The following is a 21,683-nucleotide window of genomic DNA, read 5'->3' as shown; positions in this document are numbered from 1 at the left end:
ACTGTTGTACAGAGTAGTTGAAGCTTCATTTAGCCTGAATGAAAAGCTTGATGCATGTTGCTGAAGAGAGGAAACTGGTGGTGGATGATTTACTTGGAATGCCCTACAGCAACGAGGTTATAAATGAAGAGAGGAAACACCAAGAGCACTGAGATCAGAACCAGAGGAAATACACGAAGCCTTGAAGTGACCTTATGTAAATTCATAATGATGAGACTTAATTGAACTCATTTTTTCCAAGGGTTGTAAAGATCAAAATAACAGCAGCCTTGAAATGCAGAGGTCTCTAGATAATGCATACGAATGTATGGCTGCCTACAGCCGAGAAGTGCCCCAGGTTCGTGTGACCAGCCTGCCCGGCAGCTGGTGCTGAACGCAGTCTTGCTCCAGGAGCTGTGGTGCCCAGGGGCCCCGGCCGAGGCAACGGGGCTGCTTGAGATGCAAAAGCAGTGCCTAGCATCTGAGTCGTGCTTTCTGTCCCCGTGTTGAAGCTGCCTTCGCTTAAATGCTCTATTTTAAACCCAGTGTTTCTGCACTGAGTCCCGGGAAGCCTGGTGTGCAGCTGGGAGAGCTGCTTGCGAAACGCACCGGTGTCCTCAGCCCAGCTCCGCGGGGGCGAGTGCCCCATTGCACAGACATGAAAATCCCAGTGAGGAGAAACAGAGCAGCTCTCGAGGGGTCGCTGGGCTGTGCCCTTCTCACTGAGCTTGGTTCCCGACATGAAATAATGTGGGCATGTGTTCAGTGTGACAGTGTTGGAAACTGATACAGACACTGTCAAGACCGAATTCCTGTGCTGTTCCTAGAGCTTGGGTAGTGGTTTTTTTTTTCCTCTGTGCTTGCATTCAGCTCTAGGATTCATTCTTCTTTTTTGTATTAATGCATTTATGGTAACATGAAGAAGTATTGATCTGGGGAGAAAAAGCAAGTGGTCACTGCTGTGAAAAATACTTACCACTGATGCCTGTGCCTAAATACTCTGGGCTGGTGTTTTCCAAGGACTTGCAGAGTTAGGTACCCACGTGCACTGAATGTCTGTGAAACACCAGCTGCCGAAGTCTCCCAAATTTCATTCAAAATACCAGATTAATTGATTTATTTAGATTCATAAACAGCAGTAGAGAGCAGGAGGCTCTGACCCAGTGAGAAACTGCAGATATGGCTGTGAGCAGCAGGCTAATGAAGATGAAAAACCTCCCCTGTCCAGAGTAATCCAAACACAGTCTTACATATGAGTCTGTTGGCCCAAGTGCAGCTGTTTGTCTTTGCAGTAATCTGAAGCCCAAGCAGTACCCTGAGAAGCAAAGGGGACAGTGACTGTACGTAGCGGAGGTCAGTTGTGCTGCTGCCTAAACCAAACAGCCTCCCGCGGCGGAGGTGAACATGATGGCACGGCGGTGGCATCGCAGCTCCGTGGACACGCTCCCATGGGCACAGCCCAGCATCCCGGCTCCATCGGACCCAAAGAGAGCAAGAAACTCGATGTCTTCTCTTCAGAGGGAAGCTGGAAAATCTTCTCTGTATTTAAAGTTCCCATGGCTGCAGTTTGAATTTGGCACACAGTTGGCCACGGGGTTATCTGAGGTCATGTACTCAAATAGTTGTAGATAAAACAAGGGCCTGTTTGGATTGGAAATCTCCAGAGGGCTTTTCCTTTGCGCGCGGGTAATGATATTGCAAGAGGACATGAGCCAAAATAAAGATTCGTCTCTGTGTGCAGTAGCTCAGTAAAATAAAATGAGCAATGGAAAAAAAAAAAAAGAAAAGAAAAAAAAAAGGAAGAGAAGAAAAAAGACTGTTTTCATTACGTTATTTTCTGAACTTGTGGTTGAGATGGAGAAATTACAGCCAATGGGAGGGAGTCCTGCAGCAAGGCGCCATCCAGGACCGGGCTTGCCACGCCGCTTTTCCAGGAAACTCCCTGTAGCTGCAGAAAGCTGCCGCTTTTTGGCTGCGCTTACCTGCCGGTGGGCCAAGCCAGGGCACCCACTGGGTGGGGGTCCCACACCGCAGTGCCAGCAGCAGGGCAAAGGGGACCCTGCCAGTGGCTTCCCTGGCTGCAGCCCTGGCCACCTCCAGCCTCGGAGCTCCTGCTTCTCTGTGCAGAAGTGTATTCCCCAAAATCCCTACCGGTTGGGGCAGTTATAAAGACGGAGAAGTTAATGGGTTTTGGAAGTCAGAGGGAATAAGATTCTGTTGGGCTCTTTCACAGGCCCTTGGGCTTCTATGGGAAACTATTTACTCACCGCTTAATGGACGACTGCAGAGCAGAGCACATTTGGACAAGAAACGTGATTCAGTACTTTTCCAAGCTGCCATTAGAGAAAAGTTTATGCTTGTAACAACAGCTCTCTTCCTTGCTCTCTGCCTGCTACGGTGATCTTCGTGGATTCACAGCCTGTTGTCATGAAACTAATTGAAATGTAAAAGCAGAATGACAAAGTCGGGAAGAATATCAGGCCTTTGGGGGCTTTCTGTCTTCATGTGGTGTGCTCGGGTGCTGCAGTGACAGGTGCTGCTATAGAGCATCACCCAACGGGTAGGGAGAAAGTAAAGATGAGACAGGAATGAGGAGGAGAAGCCGGAGGAAACGTTGTTCACCACACTGCATAGCTCAGGGCACTGGGGAAGCCAAATTGGGTCTTGCCTCCTGGTGCCATGAGGTCCTGCCCGCGGGCCTGATGGCAGCACACGTGAGCTGCAGTGGGGTGGCCAGTGTTGCCTTTGCTGGCCTGGAGGTGCCCACGCTGTTGGGAGCCGGGGCTGCTGCGTGTCAGGGAGCAGCTCTGCATCTTGCCCAGTCTCCATCGCTCATGCTCTCAGCTCCTGCAGAGGGGTGCAGTGTGAGGAATCCTCCTGCCCGCGCTTGGAATCGCTATGGCGTGCGGGTGGGAAGTCCTGCTGAGCTGCCGTGTTTCAAATGGGCGTTTCAGGTGACGTTGTGATGGGTGGCACACTGGCAGTGTCACCTCCGGGCTCTTGGTGGGAGCAAGCTGGTCTCAAGTGGAGAGTTGCTGTTGAAGAGGGCATGTCCCACACCATGCAGGGTCACCCAGGCGTTGCATGGACCTGCTTCATGTCTTTTAGGGCTTTTCCCCTGCTAACGAGGAACATACAAACCTCTTATAAATATGTGGAGAAATTATCTGAAGACAGCTAGCGGCTTTGTTACGCCTGTTTATTGTGTTGGGTTTAAGATTGCTTGCTGAGGAACTCCAGGCGTCATGTTTTGTTGGTGGCTGTGGACATGAGGAACCCAGCTCCCACCAAATTTAGGGGGATTTGTGTATCCCTCTCCTCTGGGCTGCTGAGAAGAATTCAGCCGCAATCAACAAATCTTTATCTATGTCTTCATTAGAGTTCACTCAGGGTGCTCGTTGGACACTTTGGGTGTTTGAAAGGTTGAATTCATCTATTGATTTATTTCTGTCCCCTGTCTGGGTGGAAACAACTAATAAATGTAGGTTTCTGGTGCAGACTCTGCAGTTTACATCTTCACAATTCAGTTTCTGCTAGTGTGTGCTTCAAACGTATATTCACGTTCTTTCTCTGAAGGCAGTTTGTTAGTAGGGAAGGAGTCATAAAAAGGTCACATATTCATCAGCATTCATTTTTAGAAAGGGAACAAGGCTCCATGCATGTCTCCTTGGAGCACTGGCCCTGCTTTTCTCCTTATAGGGAGCATTTTAATAATGGTAACACTGTAGTTTTTCAGCTTATGGAGACATCCAACAATGTTCCCAAAAAGCCTTAGTTGCAGTCAGTGCCACCAAGGGGGTTTCTCTCTCTGTGCATCCTGTGTTTCTACTCTGTGCATGTTACTACAGCCTTGCTGTATCTTGTAGGCATGGTGTTTCTTAATGTGCTTGCAGTGTGCTTTTAGTACTTGTGATAAATTGCTAATCAAATACTTTGGGTCTATAGGATTCCATCAAAAGCACTTTTGAGCTGCTGGGTTTTTTCGAAGTATGCGTGGACATACTGGGAAAAAAACAGGAAGTCCTTACTGACCAGGGAAAGGAAAACCAGGAGGGCTTGCCACTTGTGTAGATCCTTATGATGACATACAGACCTGTATAAAAATGACATTTTCTTCCTAGAATGCCTGACTGCAAATCTTGTTTGGGTGACCCTTAAAGAGGAGCGATTTGTTGCCACTGTTCCTGCTGCAGGTCGTATGGTTGGGCTGGCTGTACGGCTGCATTGGTGTGAAGGGCAGGATCACTTATCCCAGTGCCAGCTGGAAGGGGACAGAGGGTGACTGATCTGTCAGGAAGGGTAGTACCCTTCCAGCTGAAAGCCAGCCAAGACAAGTCAGTTTGAATTTTTGAAATTTTTTCTTTTTTTTAGTAGGAGTATGAACTGGCTCCCTAATTTTTTGTTGTGTTAGTGCTTCATGTCATGTGCCTGCACTGCCTTTGATCCCAGAGCAGAAGCTTTGCTGCTAGATTTGTCACATGCACCCTGTGTCTCTTACCTCTCTTGGACAATAATTCATTTTACAGAACCTCATCTGAGTTGAGCAGGATTGTTACTCTAGCTCAAAAGAAACTCAGAACTCAACAGAAGTGCCTCGTTTGCACTGGCAAAGCTGGAAGAGCAAGGGAGACATTTGTCACCTGAAGGGTCTGTATGATTTAAGCGAGCAAGCACATCTGGCAGTTTTATGATGGTGACATTTTGTATTTTCTTCCCCAGCAGTAGAGCAAAATTAATCAGAAACGCTTTGGAATGACAACTGTTTTATAGCAATTGTAGCATGAGTGCAAGAGGAGGCTTGTCATTATGGCAGCCTAGAGCTAATTTGCTGAGACATTCAACTGCCTTTAAATCTCCGCTAGAGAATTTTTGCATTTCTGGTTGTGGGTCACTTGTGCTAATTTGGCATCTCTCTTAGAGCAATTTACATTTTTCTTTCAGCACGAACACTTATCCTCTTTAATAATGAGAACGCTCCTGTGCTTGGTTTTTGGGGGTGGTGGTGAAAGTAGTTCAAATCTGAAGAGAGGCAGCTGTTCTCCTTGGCTCACCAGCATGATTCAGGCATTTGTTGAGCCTACAGAGGAAACACATTCTTAAAGTCTGTGTCAGGAAACCAGCTTCGAAGGCAGAAAAGTCGTGTGAATTTTCAGTGTTCCTCTAAGACCTATAATTTGTTACAGCACTGTGGGTGCTGCAGTTTGTTTGTGGTGTGTGTTAGTGAAGCCCTCACAGGATTTACACTGCGACACATTTAGCGGATTTTCATGCGACATTTGTGAGTTAAATCAGAAGTTGCTGTATGAGAAGGTAGGATCGGGACATGTGGTCATTAGCACATAGGAATGTACACCTGACATGAGTTTGAGTGTAAACTGGCCAAGAAACAAGCTTTTGTCAATGCAATACAAGTAAGGCTGTTCCTAAAATATTTTAACATGAAACGCGTGAAGCAAGCCTCAGATCCCGCCATGTCCTGTGCATCCCAGAGCAGAAGGAACAGTGAGGCAGTTGTGCCTGAGCTGCTCAATGCAGGTGAGCCTGAAGGCTCTGGAAAGGTCATTTACTGGTGAGATCGGAATGGTGGTTTATTTGTTGCAGAACATGACAGTGCCAAGACCTTCTGGAAGAGGACAGCAGTCCATGAGACTGTAAAGTCCCTGAAAGCTCTTGCTCAACCAAAATGCAAAGCAGGGACCAGAGCAGAAGTGTCAGAGAACTAGATGCTGGTGACCCAGCCTCCCTCTGAAGAGCCCTGGAGGGGTCATGGTCCTCAGGAAAGATGAATGGGAAGAGAAATGAGGCATTCTTATTAGAAAAGGAGACGGTGGGACCGAACCTGGACAACTGAATAGTCTTTGCAGATTTCCCTTTCTGTGGCAGCAAGCCTTGAGTCCAGGTTTAAAGTAAGAAGCTTAATTTAGATCAGTCCTTCAAGCCTAGGTAACATTTTTCCAAAACATAAAAGTGCAAAACAGCTACTTCCCAGGAGCAGGAGACCTCTGAAAGGGAGATTGTTTGTGTGTTGCTTGTCCAAGCGACAATGATTAAAGGTTTCTCAGCAGGCTTGTTCCCTCGTTAGAGATTTGAGCCTCTGCTTTGAAGTTCCATCTCCAGCTGGAAACTTACACAAACCTTTGGGCCAAGAGCATTTTTTTCCCCTGAAATATTTGATATCAATACTTTGTTACAAATCTCTAACTTGTGTGTAGCTTCTGCTATGTGACTCATCTACCTTGGCAGAAGACAGCCAGTGACAAAACGGGATTACTGAATGAAGGAAAAATCCACATTGCCCTGGGAAGATACATGGGGACCTCAAAATCCTGCTTGAGATAAACTCTCATCATCGCCAGTTTGGGAGATGGAAGTATTTTGCATCCCTCTCCTTTCTTCTTTGTGATTATAGAAACTTTTAACTCTTCTCCATACAGCAATGGATCGCTTGGAAATACAGAGCATAATCTTTTGTCTTTTTGGAACTAGGGAATGTTTTAAATAGAACTTTGAAAAGCAGCCTCTGTGTTTAGCCCTGCACAAGCTTGGCAGCTCGAGGTCAGGGTGCAGATGCAGATGTGAAGGTGACGCACTGCTGTGCGCACATGGTGAGGCTGGGGCATGTGGGACAGCCCCACATGCGCTCGCTTTGGTGGGTCTTTTTTGTCCTCTGAGCTTGGAGCAGTCGTGTGAGTGTGTCTGTTTCTTCTTCTCTTGAAAAATGTATTCCTGAGGAAGAAACGAGTGGGCTACAGACAAGGTCTGCACAGTTCACGTGCTCCAGTAGCCGCAGGAGGGACCTGCTGGTGGTGGCTGTGGGCCATGCAGTGCAGTGCACACCTGGACTCCGGATTTCCCTCCTCGGCGTTGGAAGGCATTACCACCGTTCGTGTGTGACCCTGAAACACAACATGCTCTCGTTGCTGCCGCTGCAGTATCCCAGTCGGACCTGGCAGGCTGGGATGGATGCTGGATGGCTGCATCTTGCTTGCAGGGCTGCTTGGTAGAGGCATTCAGAAAGCTTTTCCATGGAAGAAAGTCCTGTCTCATCATCTCTCCCCCACCCCCAGTCACAAGCATCTTTGTGTAGCCCTTCCCCGTCGCTGTTTTCCCATGGCAAAAAGTGCCTAGTTCAGAAAGCATCAGCCCCAAGCCCTTTGATCTTTTCTTTCTCAAGAGAAAAAAGATTAAAAAAAGACAAGAAGTTAAGGATTTGTGAGGGGGAACGGAACATGAATAGCAAATTCTGCTATGGAGGTCACCTCCCCCCAGCTTTTTCCTGTGTGATCAGGAGGAGGGAAGGGTGCGGAGTGGGTCTGTTGGGGGATCCGGGGAGGAGGGGAGTAAACTGGGGGCAGAGGAGTGGGGGCGGAGTGGTGAAGCCCTTCAAAAGGAACAATGCTTGCAAGCTCCTGCATTGTTAGGCGGCCCTTTACAGGGAGTGCCATGAATACAGGTTATAAATTCTTTGGCCATTGAGAGAGCTCTCCAAACCTGACTCCATCCTGCACTAAACCAGGCCTGAGCCCTATCAGTTGCATAGCAATGAATTCATTTACATCTGGATAGTTAATCTCCAATTCACTTGACAGTTTATCTCACCCTTGGAAGAGCAAGCAGTGCCTGCTCTATTGTGTTGAAGCCAGTCTATGATCATCAGCTAGACTAGCACCTCTCTTTTTTTGTGCAGCAAAGATAAGAAGGCTGGGTTTTGGTATCTAGCTTATGAAACACGCAGTTATTACCCCAAGCTGCTTGATTCTGCAGTGCATTCACTTGACGTCCTCCCCATCTTCCCATCTTTACCCTTTGCCTCTTCAACGTGGAAATGCCATATCCCTGCTTCTGTTACTGTCGCAGCACAACTGAAGTGCTACTTTTCTAATCTCAGTGGCATTAGATGAATGATATACACAATCCAGAACTACTCATTTTGTTCTCATTTGCTGAGGTCTCCTAATTCTGCACTGAGTTTTATCTCTGGATATTTTGCACGGATCCCCCAAGGAGGAAGCACTGCTCTTGTTCCAGCGCGGCTCAGCAGAGCATCTTCCAGGGGGGATGCCAAGGACAGTGCCCTGCAGCTGCATCGCAGGGGGCTGTGAAAAGCTTAGGATGTCCCGCGGGAATGGGAGAGGCATCATTGCCCAAAAACCCCAGCAAGAGGAGGCGAGCCTACATGTAAGCCAGAGCCTTTTGAGTAGCACTGACTCGGCCCATTGTGACTGGAGAAATAATTACAGTAATGCGCGTCCAAACGGGCAGTGATGTGGAGAGAGAACTCATTGCTTTTGGGCTGTGTGGGCATGTGGAGGTGAGAACACGGCCTGTTTTGGCAGATCGACTCACTTTCTGTTTGTGTTAGGAAAGTGGATCAGGAAAGGAGACCTTGGGGGTCAGAGGACAAAGTTAAGCGTGAGAATTCCTTGATTTATTCGTATTTCTAAGTCTCCAACTTTAATTTCCTGCAGTCAGTATTTGTATGTATTTGATGTGGTTTGGACATGATCTGTAGAAGGGCCACTCTAATTAAAATATCCCTTTTCTTTTATCTAGAGTGGCTGCAAATCTTTAACCGGTCCTTTTGTTTCCTCTAACACACAGTGCACTTCTTTCTGCTCTGGACACGAGAATTATGTCTGAAGGGCTGGCTGAAAGGTTTAGTGTGGTTAACACTAAACAGTGAAAAATAGTGAGGTAACGTAAAAAATGATGTGAATTTAAAAAAACTAATAATAAGGCAGGAAAGCGACTTTGGTTTTTTCTTTAAGTACTAAAGAATCTTCCATTTGTCTGCAACATGGAAAGTCAGGAATGTTTCCTTTTCTGATGAAAGCTCAGACTGTCACTGAGTCACAACAGCCCGGCAGCAGAAACTGGAAACAGAGCTCCAGCTCTCCAAAGACGGGTAACAGCCCCATATCTGCTGGGCTGGTCCTGCTCTTCTCCCCCTCTCACCTTACCTCTCTGGGAGGACCTGTAGCGTGAAGGTCACAGGAGAAGTTCTTCGGTGAAGACCAGCTCCAGGCTGTGTGAGCAGTATGTCTCAAACGGGACTGTGACTGTATTTCTTGTTCGTGACCTCTAACTGAAATTGGTTTAACGTTGGAACATTTGGCTCTGCGATATGGCCATCACTGTTGCTGATCTGCCTTCAGCATGAAGCTCCAGTCTGTGCTGGAGTCTCTCTGGATCGACTCTATCTGTCCAGACGATGCTAGTTGGGTGTATCGTTGAGTCACTTTGGCTTCCTTTCCCCAGTTTGCCCATTTCTCATTCTTTGCTTTCCCTGACTTTATTTATAGTGCTGTGGTTCTGCTGCTGGAAACCCAGGTTGTGTTTCCTTTTCTGAGTCACCAGAGAGGGCAGTCCTTGCAAGGTTTAAGCTATTGCTATTAGCATTTCTTTTTCTTTTCTGCTTCATGTCAGATCAGCTGTTTTATCTCAAGGGTGGGAAGAGTTTGGAACTGGCCGGCTGCTGGGGAGTGACACATGGAGAAATAATGTGATTAATCACTAGAACTCAGGTACCAGCATGGTGCATCCTCCAACCCTTGGGGTTGTTAGCCCAGGATTTAATGTCGTTTCGGTGTGTGATAACAGAATGAGGACTTATCCAAGCAAAATTGTGTTATTAACCTTAAAATCTATGGGGAGATTCAGTGTTTGGTAAATAAATTAATGGACGTGAAAAAGCAACATCCTGTTGCAAAGCACAGAAAAGACTTGGTTTTTCCTACAGAAACAAGACAGGGTTGTGGGTTTTTATGTTTCCCTTTTGTGCTCAAGTGGATGAGCGAGGAATCGTTCCTTCCCGTGGAATTAATCCTGCTCTGCTTTCACAACTCCTGTCTGAGTGTGTAAATGCCTTTTTATTGTTTCTTGGTGTAGAGGCAAATTGCTGGTTTTTATGTATTTTCTAGTGACCCACAGCCATCTCTCCACATGAAAGATGTCTTCTATCTTTCTTATCTGGTCTGTGTTTTTTGTTTTTAAAACAGCCTAACGCAACGTTATTTTATTTTACTTCTGTGTACGTGTTTAAATAAAAATAAATTATAATAAATAGCATTAATAGAAACACTATGGTTATGATTTAAACTAAATAAAATTAGGGTGTTCAAAGCTGTATTTTCCATAGAAGCTCATGAAGCCCCTTTCTGCCTCACTTTATGGCAGTCTGTAAAGTAGGACACACGGCACGTTACAGACATGGGATGCAGACAGGACAGGGTGGGACTCTGCCCTTGGCACATTTGGCATTGGCTCATTTGATATTTGGATCATAATGTCTCACTAACTCGGTTGCTTGCGTTGAAGTCCCTTGCATTTTTTTTTTTTAATTAAAAAATCAGTTCTTTTATTTCTTCTTCCACCAAATCGGAGCTTGCATGCAGGCTCTGTAAGCGATGGGGAGTCAGCTTTCAACGTGGCGAGCAGAGCCGTCACCATTTGTAAATGGCATTTCCTTGTGCAAGTACAGGAATCAGTGTCTCGCTCAGGACTCTCCATGCCAAGTCCAAAGGTTCGGGTCATGTTGGTTTTATAAGTGGGTTTAGAATTTACGCTTGCACCCAGGAGGCATCTGGAAAATGTCTTGATTAGCTGATGACCATCACATTTTCATGCTCAGCTATCTGGAAACCAGTCTTATGGGATGGCGTGAAACGCTTGCATTTGAGTGGGTGTCGGTGTCTGGGTATGAGAATTGCTGCTGAATTTTCTCCTGGAAAACCTTGTGGTGTGCTGGGTTGTGCTTCTGCCAGGGCATGGGGCAGAAGTCCTCTCTTCTGCTGCCTCCCTCGCAGAGACGGCAACTTTCTGTGAATATCTGTTATCTTCCGTGACGAAAGCCAGATGAATAATTGCTGCTACTTATACTATTGAACTCTCCTAAAGAAATTCTCCACTGGGTTAAGAACAAGCATGACAAATCTCAACCCAAAGGAATGGAGGCGGGGAGTGGTAACTTATAAGCCATGAAAAACAAGAGCTGTAAATGGAAAATGGCTTCACACCATAACGCTTGGCACTCACTCTTCCACGCTTCAACCTGCATGGTCAGTGCAGCCAAGAGAAAATGGGGAGTGAGTTTATGCCTTCAGCAATTACCGTAATTACCCCTCCACTGGTGCCAGATGCAGCCTGCCACACTGTTTGCATGATGGCAGGTTGGATGAGCAGGCCGTTATAAAACAGTATCTTTTGGCTCTGGGCAGAGGGCACCCGGCCCCGGGTGAGCTGCAGGCAGGAATTCACCACCGGGGTGTTTTTGGGGAGCACTGGAGGCCAAGGCTGGCAAAGGGCAGCGCTTCGCTCAAGGGGCTTCAGACCCTGCCGGGGCTGAGCAGAGCTCCTGGCTCCTCTTTGGTGGCTCTCTGAGTTTTGAGGGGCTCCTCAAAAGGTTTTCAGATTGCTGCAGACACAAGGGGAGAGCTGCCAGGGGCACTGAGGGTGCTGACAGAGGAGCTCTGGCCTGGAAATGGCTCCCCAGCACGGGCTGGGTGGTAGCCGGGTCTGCCTTGGGGGTGGCAGTGGAAGGAGATGAAGATGTGAGCCATCGTCCCCCCTAACCATCACTGGAGGCTGCCCTGGCCCTCGGTGCTGCCATTTTCTGCCCCGAGGGATGCGGACAGCCCAGGACCCTGTCCCCATGCCACAAAGCACTTCAGGCTCAAAGCCGCGGCCGGACTCCATGGGGGGGGTGGTAACATGGTACCATTTTCCCACAAAGCCCCCCCATTCACCCTGACCTCCCTGTGAGACCTTTATCTCTGCGTGTTTCCCCACGGAGCTCCAAGGGCCACAATTCCCAGGGGGGCAGAGGGGCTCCTGGCCCTGTGTCAGGCAGAGGGAGGTGCCACCCAGGTGAGGTACCACCACACCAGGGCCAAATGCCGGACGGGGGACCTGAGCGCCACGGGAGGTGTTGGCGGGCAGGGATGCCCTCCATACGGGCTGGGAAGGGTTAAAGAGAGGGGCTGCTGGGCCAGGGGTTATTTTGCTGGTTTGCTGCAGCTCTGAGATCAGTACCTGTGACCCGTCTGCATGCCAAAAGTGGAGGCTGGAGGCAGTATTTAAACCTCGGAGGAATATATAAAAAAAAAAAGTGTTTTCTTCTTGAACTAATGCAAAAAACAAAGAGCTTGTTTCAGTGCTCGCCTCCTCTTTCAAACTGGATGAGATCCTGGATTTTTTAAAAGAAAACAAAGCATATTTCAAATACAGACTTTCTTTTAGTCTTTTTTTTTTTTTTCCCTTCCAGTTGCTTTCTGTTTGCTGACAGAGATTTTGGAGCCCTGGGGAAGGTACATCTGCCAATGATGATCTCGGCTCTTCGTGAATCCCGGGCCCCGTGCGGGGGAGCTCTGCCCCCCTCGCTGCTCCTTCCCAACCAAGAGTGGGCTGAGCCGCCGCCGCGGGGTCCTGGTACCGCTTCCCCCCCAGATGCGAGTGTCATCTGCTCCAGCATCAGGAAGAGGGCTTTAGGTTGGATGTAGGAGCCCTATCCTGCTGTCCCAAAACCCTGTGTCCTACAGCAGCTCCAGATACTCTGGGCAGCCATGATGCTGCGTTTGGTTAAAGACTCAGACAATTCTTGACGTTTGCGGACACCCACCTTTGCATGCTTTTGACTACTGGGCTAGAAAACCCCCCTTTTACTCCCAAAGGATCCAAGGCGAAGTGATTCGTCTCGTGGCCTGTGGGAACGTCGGTGGCCAAGCCCTCATTTCTGGAGAGACTTCCAGGACACTCCGGCTGCAGAAGTGATGTGTTAGAGCCCTGTCGTGGTGTTAGCTTGACGTTAACCGCTAGGCAAGGAGCTTGACAACTGGCAGAAGCCAGAACCTTAGCATTGCCCTCCTGTGCGTTATCAGAAGAAAATAAATCTTCTCTGATTAGTTTTTTTTTTTTTTAAATGAGAACTCTCAGCAAATAAATGAGCTGCCTGCATGGTGATAATCGGCTGTTTGGAAAGCAAGTCTGCAGAGTGTATACACGGCTGGAAGTCATCAAAACCATCTTATCCCATGGAGTCTCCTGTGCTGAACTTGTGTTTACAATATCAGATAGAAAAAGGAATTTTTCAATGGATATTTTCTGATAACTTCTTTTAGCCAAGCAGCAGCATAATTAGGGCCTATCTGCATAGGGCCGGGGTATCTGCCAGCTGCAGAGACCTAACCTCCTCTCCATCCCTTTCTTACTATTTTGACATATCTTGCTCCAGTTTAAATCTGTGTGCTAAGGCTTGACGGACGCTGAAGATCCCATGAAGAGCTTGTCAGTGGTCCTACGGGACTGTCAGGGAGGAGGACAAGCTTATGCCAGGAGGTGAGCACGCTGCTGCCCTTGGCCCTTCCCATGGCTGCCACGGTGTGTAAGAGAAACACAGCTGGGAAGGATGCGAGTCCTTACATTAAGCAAAGCTGCTGACAGTATTTCTTGCTGTGATTTAGAAGCATTGTTTATCCACCAACTTTTTTAAAATTTTTGCTTATTCTCAAAAGCTCTCCTAAACAATCCTGATATTCAGTCACTAGTTATAAGCTGGAATAAGATAAACCTTTTAAAGGATGGCCATAAATACTTGATCATTGTTCACCATGCCATTCATTTCCCCCAATCTTTGCCTCTCTTCCTCCTTTCCTGTGATTTTCTCATCCATAAAGATCCCTTTGTATGGTTTCTGCTAAAAGTCAGTGCTGGATAATTGGCCAATTTCCTGCACGCTGGCAGTTTTGTGGATTCATTGTGCTCGCGGTCCTCTTCCTCGCCATGTGTCGGGATCACCTCTGCTGGTGCAGACTGGTAGCTAGACCCAGCCACAGCTGCAGGTCAGGTCTTGAAAAGAACCATGCAAAAGCCAGAGCTTCGAGCGTGGTGTGCTGGAGACCCCGCCGTTGTAATAACCTGCACTCAGCAAGGAGATGCGTGCTCTGCCGGGGGATGCTGAGACCATATTTTGGGGGGAGCGTTAGAAAAAAATCTCGAGGTGATTTGGACAAGATTGCTGGGTCCAACATGAGGTAACCATAGAAAAAATGCAAATTGAACTTGAAGCCCAGTCTCTCAATTTTTTTTTGTGCGTGTGAAATCTCTTGGCATCTCACATCTCCTCTCTGAAAAGCTGGTATTTGTAGATTTACGACAGATTATTTTTTATGCTGGAGGCCTTCAAACTGTTCTGACATGAGCACAAGCTATTCTGCTATCTTAAAAAATTAAGTCTTAAATGAGAACTGAAACTCACTGAACTATACTTCAATTACAGTATAGCAGAACACTTTAACATGCGCATGGAAAGAAGCCTGGGAGGAAGGGAAATGAACCCTGAAAGTGGATCAGAAGCTGGAGGGTTTCAGAGGCACTACACTGGTTACCCTCCTCTGGAGCTGCACCCTGGAGAAATCAGCTTTGCATGCGAAGCCATCACCATCCAGCTGCAAAACCCAGCTAAAATGTAAACTTCTCTAAAGCCTTCACGGGTGCTTTGCATCTGTATCTGTGTCTGATTAGCTGGAATTGCGCAACAGCAGTTGGTGGTGGTGCCAGTTCTTCCCTCCTTACCTTGGCCCATGGTCTCCTTCACGCGCTGTTTTGTCTCTGGCTGGAGACCATCCTCCTCGGTGTCGGTGCAGCAGCAGGCACAGCAAGAGCCTGGCTTTGTGGGTCTCTGGACAGCAGGATAGAAAGGCTGAGTGATGTTTCTGGTTCCTGTGGATGGCCATCATGCAGACAACAGCTCACCTGGAGGTGGGGAGGATGAACTCAGGACTGGAGGTGGTCATGAGCCCAGGCTTTCTGTAATAGGATTTTCACGATGATTTGCTTCCCCTGTCATGTTGTTTCAAATTCCTCACAAGCCATACTTTTCACAGTCTGGATTTTCTCTCATGAATTTCTCAAGGGGCTATCTGGAGGGGAAACTATTTCTCACCATAACAAACAACCAAAGCCTTCATCGTTAAAAAATAAAGCACTAACATGGCCCTACAATGGACCCCTTTGTCAAGTCACATCTGTTTAGATCACCAGAAATTATAAGCCTTTACTTTTGAAAGTAATTTTCTTTTATCAAAATAGGAAAGAGGACTGCAAAACATTCAGAAAAAATCTGCATGAAAGCTGAGGCATGTGACAGTAGTACTCCATTTTACACAGAAAAATCAAATTGCCTGTATATACAAATATTGGACTTACACTTTTCCAGATGAAAGTACAGATGGCTTCATGGTACAGGTCACTGCTGTGCTAGTGTAAAACCAGTGTGAAAAAAATATCTGGCCTGCTGGACAGGCAAGCTCTAATTTCAGAGCTAATACAGATTACCTTGGGTTTAGCCCCAAAGTTTAAAATGTGTTTCCCAGAAGTTGCCTGCCAGTGATTGCCAAATTGTAGAGCAAGAGGATTCACATGGGGAATGATGTAAAATACTATGTGAGGTGTATTTGATCATTTGAATTAAATAATCCACAGACATTTACCCCCAAGTAATGCAAGTGCCTGCACTTCTTTATGAGCCTGGAGAAGGCTCGAAGTGCTGCTGTACCCACACTAGGCCAATATGCAGTTACCCAGAGGTCTCACAGATAGGCTATGCCAGAAACCTGCTGCCTAAGGCCCTGCTCTTGCTCTTTGCCAGCCACGCTGCTTTTTCCCTTTCCAGTGCAAACCACTTTTCTGCAGGCAAGAAGCTGGTAACCACCATCGTGGCAGCAACGCATCCCAGCTCCATCCCTGGCTCTGACCCAGATCAAGCCTCTCTTTTGGAAAGAGGCCACCTTCCTCTGAAACAAGGGCAAGATTTTGCAAGGCAGCAAGCCTTAGGAGAGTGGATTTAAGTCAGCTCTCACTGGATCATAAAACTTTCCTGGACACTTTTGATAATCCAAAATATTTGGCTGAATTCATGGGGTTTGAATTCCAGTAGGTCTCTGAACCAGGACTGTGGGGAAAGCCTGGAGGCACCGAGGTTTGGGGGATGCAGATGAGCTCGGTGTGAGCCATGGTGCTTAGGAAAGTGAGCTGCACGGCTCTGAGTTCTTAAGATAAAAGAGATCACATCAGTCTTGCTGCCAGCCATAGTGGGGCAAGGAACAAATCTGCTGGTTTCTGTCCAGCCAGTTGAGACACAAACTGCTCATCCTGTTGGGCTGACGGCTCTTAACCCATCTTTGCTGCATCGCCACGGAAAGTTTCACCAGCAGTGACTGAAATGTCCCCAGCCTTTCGTCTGACGTGAAGCTGGAAATGAACTCTAAATTTACCTGCACTCTGAACTGAAGACCCTGTGTTCACATTTGGTGTTTTCCCTAGATAAAAGAAGGGGAAAAAAGAGGCAAATTTGTCTTGATGGAACTTTTTTTGCTCTTAGAATGTCCTTCAAAGCCTTTTCAGGGGCACCGTCAGTGGAGATGAATTACAGATCATTCCTGTGCATCCAATAAAGGGAATGGCTGTAGAAATTCCTCTAATTACATATAATTGGTTTTGAAATTAAATGGTCTGGAATTTCAGTGAGTGACTCTGACAAGGATTACCGGCTGAGAAGGAGGTGCAGCCTGTTGGAATGAGATAGATACATGGAAGTAATTACAGCAACGGTTAGCTTTAAGAATTGTGATACTACAGTAAATTAGGCCACTTTAGGTCAATGCATGCAGAGAGTTTCACACTTCACTCCTGTGCTGCAGGTACTGTGTTCTGGCAGCTCTGGAGTGACTAGAGCCCATTTAGCATCCTTGGGGGAAAAGGCTAAACAGCATGTGCTGAGGCAAGGCTGCATGATGTGAATCCTCCGTATTTTTAATGTTAAGTGATACAAAGCAGAGCTGCTTCTTGCCTGTCCTTTCCCCAAGCATTTGATTCTGGCAAGTGGTTTAATTCATTCATGAACGCTCTCTGGACTGCACAGTCATGCCAAATATGCAACTGTCTGGTTAAAGATGTACAAACAAGGTGTGCCTGATTCCTGCATGTAGTTACCGTAACAAGTGCAAACACGCACTAGGAGTTTGAATACACGCATGAACAGACACCCAGATTAGAAAAGAATTTCTGAATGCAGAGACCTGATTTGAGCAACAAGTCATGGCATCTGTACATGCAAATTACATGTGCTATCGCACGTGAATTTTGAAGCTCTGTTTCTAAGGAATACAGGTATTTCTATGTATTAGACCACAAAGCTAATCTGACTTCCCCTTCTTAACCATAGTGATGAGATCACTGGAAAAAAAGAGTTACCCACTGTTCATCACCCTTCCTCATTTTCAATGTCCACGTGTTAAACATCACACAGTGCTCAGTTCAGAGCTTGGATATCTAGGGAAAACAAGATCCAGAGGTGGAGATGACAGAATAAGGGAACTCACAATATGTGGAGCCATCTCTTATACGCCAACCACAAAGAGACAGGAAAAATACAGAATCCGGCTCCTGAGCTCCAGGAGCCTCCAGCCTCAAGGGGTGGAGGTCATCCATTTGGGAAGGACACTTGTTCCTCTTCACGTCACCCAGGCCCCTGCTTCTGTAAGCAGCAGTGGCAGGATAAAGCCTGAAAGGATGAAATGATGAAGGCACTGTGGAGAGCTGTCTAACAGTCTCTGTGCTCACCAGCCTTCATCTGTTCAGTCCTTGTGGGGCTCTGACCTCTTTTTGCGTTGTTGTGTTTTCAGACGATACTGGTACATACACCTTTCCTTGCACTTTTCCCTTATAGACAGAGGGAAGCCAAGGGACGTTGACCTCTGGGTTGCCAGAACCTCAGCACTGGGCAGCCTTGAGCTGTCTGGCTACAAACTGTCACAGGAAGCATCAGCACTTGCCGCTTTCAGATGCAGTTTAAAAATACCTGCAAAGTCACACTGACCCAGTCACGAGGGTGGACGGTCTGAGGCCACTGAGAGCCCCGTCCTTGCCGTGTATTTGCCATTCGTCTGTTGTTTGAGTTCCTAGGAGGTTGCATTTAGCATCGGTGTTGTCTGTGCGCCTCTTCTCTAGCAGGAGTCTCCTGTTCAGTTATTACTGTGGTCTTCTGAAGAGGAAATGCTGTTCCCTTTTTCGGCATTTTTAAAGAATCTTATTTTTCAAAATCACTTTTAGAAACCAACTTTGGAAAATGGTGTTTAATGAGCAGGTGCTCACTGCTACCAGGCAGCTAAAGCAACGGAAAGAAGGCAAACTACATTTATCTTCCTAATGCATGCAAAAAAAAGATTTTAAAAAGATGACACGGAGTGCAAATAATTTGTCTTTTTGCAGGGTTACATGCAGCATAAACAAGTTCACTGAGTTGGTTTACCACATCAGTCAACAAACAGCTGTGTCAGCAGAAATGTGGGAGCAGTGTGTTTTGGGCTGGGTTGAAGAACACCCTGAGCTGACAGAAACAGGGGACAAGGACTGACGTGGACCTGGGCCTTCAGAGAGCAGAGTACCCTCAGGGGCAGAGCCAATAGTTTCTTCACTATTCCCTTTTTCCTTGTCACTTTGTTCATGTAGAAGCAACCTGGGGACATTGGATATGCCCCTACTGCAACACTGAGTAGCTACACTGCATGGCACGGTAGCTGGAACTGATAAATGCATCTCTTTTAATATTTTCTTGGGGTTTGCATGCATTTATGGATGCTCTTGCTATCTTTTAAGTCCCCCTCCACTCTTAGTCCACTGTGAGCACAGGTGTCAGTGCAAACTCTGGCACTGTGACAAAGTGTAAGTGCTGTGGTCCCCCCCACTTGCTGCAGTGACACCCGGTTTGCAACGTGTGACGTTGATTGGTGTATGGAGAGCATCTCTCCTGCACCCATGGCTGGGGTGGCACATGGGCAGACGGGAGCAGGGCCATATGCACATCGTGTTTTGGGGCTTGGCTTTCTCCTTTTGCTCCTGAAGTGTCGTACAGCTCTCGCTACCGTAACTGCAGGGCAGAGTAAAATCTCCGTAGGGCTGATGAGCCTATAGTATGGCATTAAACCAGCGTTGAGGACCAGTCACCGCCAGCAGAACTGCAGGGGAGGGGAGCTGCTATTGCCCAGAAGTGTATTGTGGCCACCTGCAAGTGACAGCTCTGTAGGGCTTGTGGGGGTGAGTGGGGCACCAACAGGAGTGCCAGGGGCAGTCGCTGCTCGCAAGGCGGATGGGACTCGTTTCCCTTCCACTCCACAGCAGCACAAAGCCAGGGTTTCTCAAGAGGTTTCTTGCACCTAATTGTTCTGGCCATGAGTGCAGGGGCTGAGCAGCCCAGCTAGCTTGTGCAGGTAGTTGTGATGTTTGTTCTATTTTCTGGAGGTTTCCGTCTTTTCTTTGGAGATGACTGACCATTCGTTGCAGCGTGTGCCTGGCCCGACACCAGCTCAGCACTTGTTTGGTACAAGCTGTTGTGTCTCCCGTGCTTGTCGCAGAGCTGTTGGCTCCGTGCAGAGTGCCACCGGGAGCCAGAGCTGTGTGAGGAGGAGCACAGCTGCTGAGCACCACGGGGTCCTGCTTCTCCCCATGCTATGCATGATGCTCTGGCGGGCTCCATCCAGGTGGGACATAGCTGAACTTCAGCCATGCAGGAATATTTATACCAGTTAGAAACCTGTGTCTCCCCAAGGCAGGGAAGCTGCCAGCCTCAGCAAGATGCAGTGTGCTGAGCCGTGACAGTGAGACACGCAACACCTTGGGAGGCATTTTGGATGTTCTCTGGCAGGGCACGCTCTGCACCAGCAGCCCAGCCAATTCTGAAAAAAAATATCTGTTTTGTTCCTATTATTCCCATCAGAACTCAAAAAAAAATCTTGTCCTCAGAACCAGCAGCCAAATTTCTGCCTGTTTACGTCTCATGGTGAAGACTGGGTAATTTGGGGAGATTAGGGCAATAAACAGAACTGTAAACAAAATAAACCTGGATAGCATTGCAAAGGGCAGCCCTGTTAAATGTTCCTGGTGTCAGTGTAATTTGTGTGCAGTTTCATTTAGTTTATAAAGTCAGCACAGGATGAGATAATTGGAAAATGCCTTACTCACTGGGATGTCTTCAAGGTTTAACTGCGAGCTTAAATTCACATCGAATTCCGGCCAAGCGCTTAGGCTTGGGTTTTAAGTCTGTGTGTAATCAGGGCTGTTTCTCTAGAGCAGAATGAACGTTCGGGTGCCCTGGCCAGGTGTGCGGGAGGATCCTGCCTGCACCAGGCTGGGATCCGGCAGACCCTCCTGGCAGCGCTGCGCCTGGGAGCTGCCACAGCTATGAAGTAATGGTTTGGTTCTCAGGCTATTTTTGAAGCTAGAAATGCAAGTGTAACCAACGCTTCAGCATTTTCCCACACCTTTCATGTGACACAGGACTGTGCCCAGTCACAGGACTCTGTCCCTAGGACCTAAAAATTGTCACAGTTTCACTTCCCTCGTGGTTTTTTATTTGTTGGTTTGGGTTTTTTTTCTTCCTTCCTTTCCAGAGGCAGCAGTTGGTTCCCTTTGCTGCTCCGTTAGCTGCCAGGGAAATGCCTGGTATGACGCCTTTCCCAAAAAATTACTTTCTTTTGGAGATTCTCACCAATTTTGAACTGTTTTTGCAGGCAGGTAGTGTCCTTTTTAGACTCTCTAGATGTGTTTCACACCAGCTGTTCTGTATCTGGAAACACAGAACCAACTCTTGGGGCAGAAAAAGGAGCTTTCTAGGTTGTTTTAGACATAGTTTCTGCGACAGTTAAAATCAACATTTTAAAACAATAAATGTACAGCAGTTCCCATATTTATAATGGAATGGTTACAGAAAACCAAACCCCAGCTATTGCATGCAGTCCTTGCCCATCCACAGCTTTTGGATGGATTGCTACCTGCTCCCTTTCAAGTCTCATCCCCTGTTGCTGCATGAAGCGGGGAAGTGCCCAGCAAAGGTACACAGAGAAATCGGCCACACAGAAAATCCTTCAGTTAGACACGTAAACCCCAGACTACCCAGGGAAGTGCTGGTTCTCTGATCTGCTTCAATTACAGTCAGTCTAGGGATTACAATGACACTAGTCATTAAAAACGCTCAATCAGCTATGTGAGTTTTAAGTTGATGGTATTCCTTTAATTCTAATGTACTATTAGAATGTTAATTAAAAAAAGCATACCAAAATTAAGTACTCCTTCGAGAACCAAGAACCTGTCATTTGCTTGAAAACCGTGGATTATAAACTGCTTCTTCTACTTTTGCTGCCAAATATGCAAAGTAAATTGCACAATTTCAAGGATGCAGTTGAGCTGCTTTGTGTTTTTCTTTCTCCAACTGAGAAGAAATATTTTCTTCCATCTGAGAGGGAGTAATTTGTTTTTCTTGCCGTGTAACACGTATGGGCTCTCATCAACGTTAATACAATAACTTTTCCACCATTTCTAATCTCACTTTATCATGACGTTGTGATTTTTCTAAGACAAAGATTGTTTGTTTGCTTTTTTTGCTTGCTATAATTTCTTAGTTAGTTTTCTAAATGAAAGAAAGTGAAGTTTAGCAAGAGAAGCAGTGATTGCAGTTGTGAGCTGTACTGAGCTTTATTCCCATCCCTGCTCAGGCGTGAGAAAGTTCTCAGCCAGTGGGACTGTTCACATCCAAGCTTTTCTCTTCCTTAGTTGTCAAATACCCAAATCGTTTACCCAAGCTTCATCCATAGATTGCACAATCAATTACTGCTCTATGACAGATATTGGGATGCTTTCTTATTTTCTTAGCTTGT

At 47.0% G+C, this 21,683-nt stretch overlaps 1 protein-coding gene across 12 annotated transcripts in view; it reads left to right on the top strand.

Moving 5' to 3' along the window:
• The window catches only part of EXD3 (exonuclease 3'-5' domain containing 3), a 290,795-nt gene that overhangs the window by 172,684 nt on the left and 96,428 nt on the right, over positions 1–21,683 (top strand). The window contains exon 21 of one of the 12 annotated variants that reach the window (XM_055720417.1): positions 12,242–21,297. The exons of the other annotated variants lie outside the window; for them this stretch is intronic. Within the exon in view, the coding sequence (XP_055576392.1) occupies positions 12,242–12,259 (18 nt within the window). The 3' untranslated portion in view covers positions 12,260–21,297. Of the gene's footprint in view, positions 1–12,241; positions 21,298–21,683 lie in introns of those variants that run through there. 12 annotated transcript variants of the gene reach the window in all.

The sequence above is a fragment of the Falco cherrug genome, chromosome 9 (genome assembly GCF_023634085.1).
Source record: "Falco cherrug isolate bFalChe1 chromosome 9, bFalChe1.pri, whole genome shotgun sequence".
NCBI classification, from domain to species: Eukaryota; Metazoa; Chordata; class Aves; order Falconiformes; family Falconidae; genus Falco; species Falco cherrug.
The sequence above is the reverse complement of the archived record's forward strand: the minus strand, read 5'-3'. Positions and strand labels throughout refer to the sequence as shown.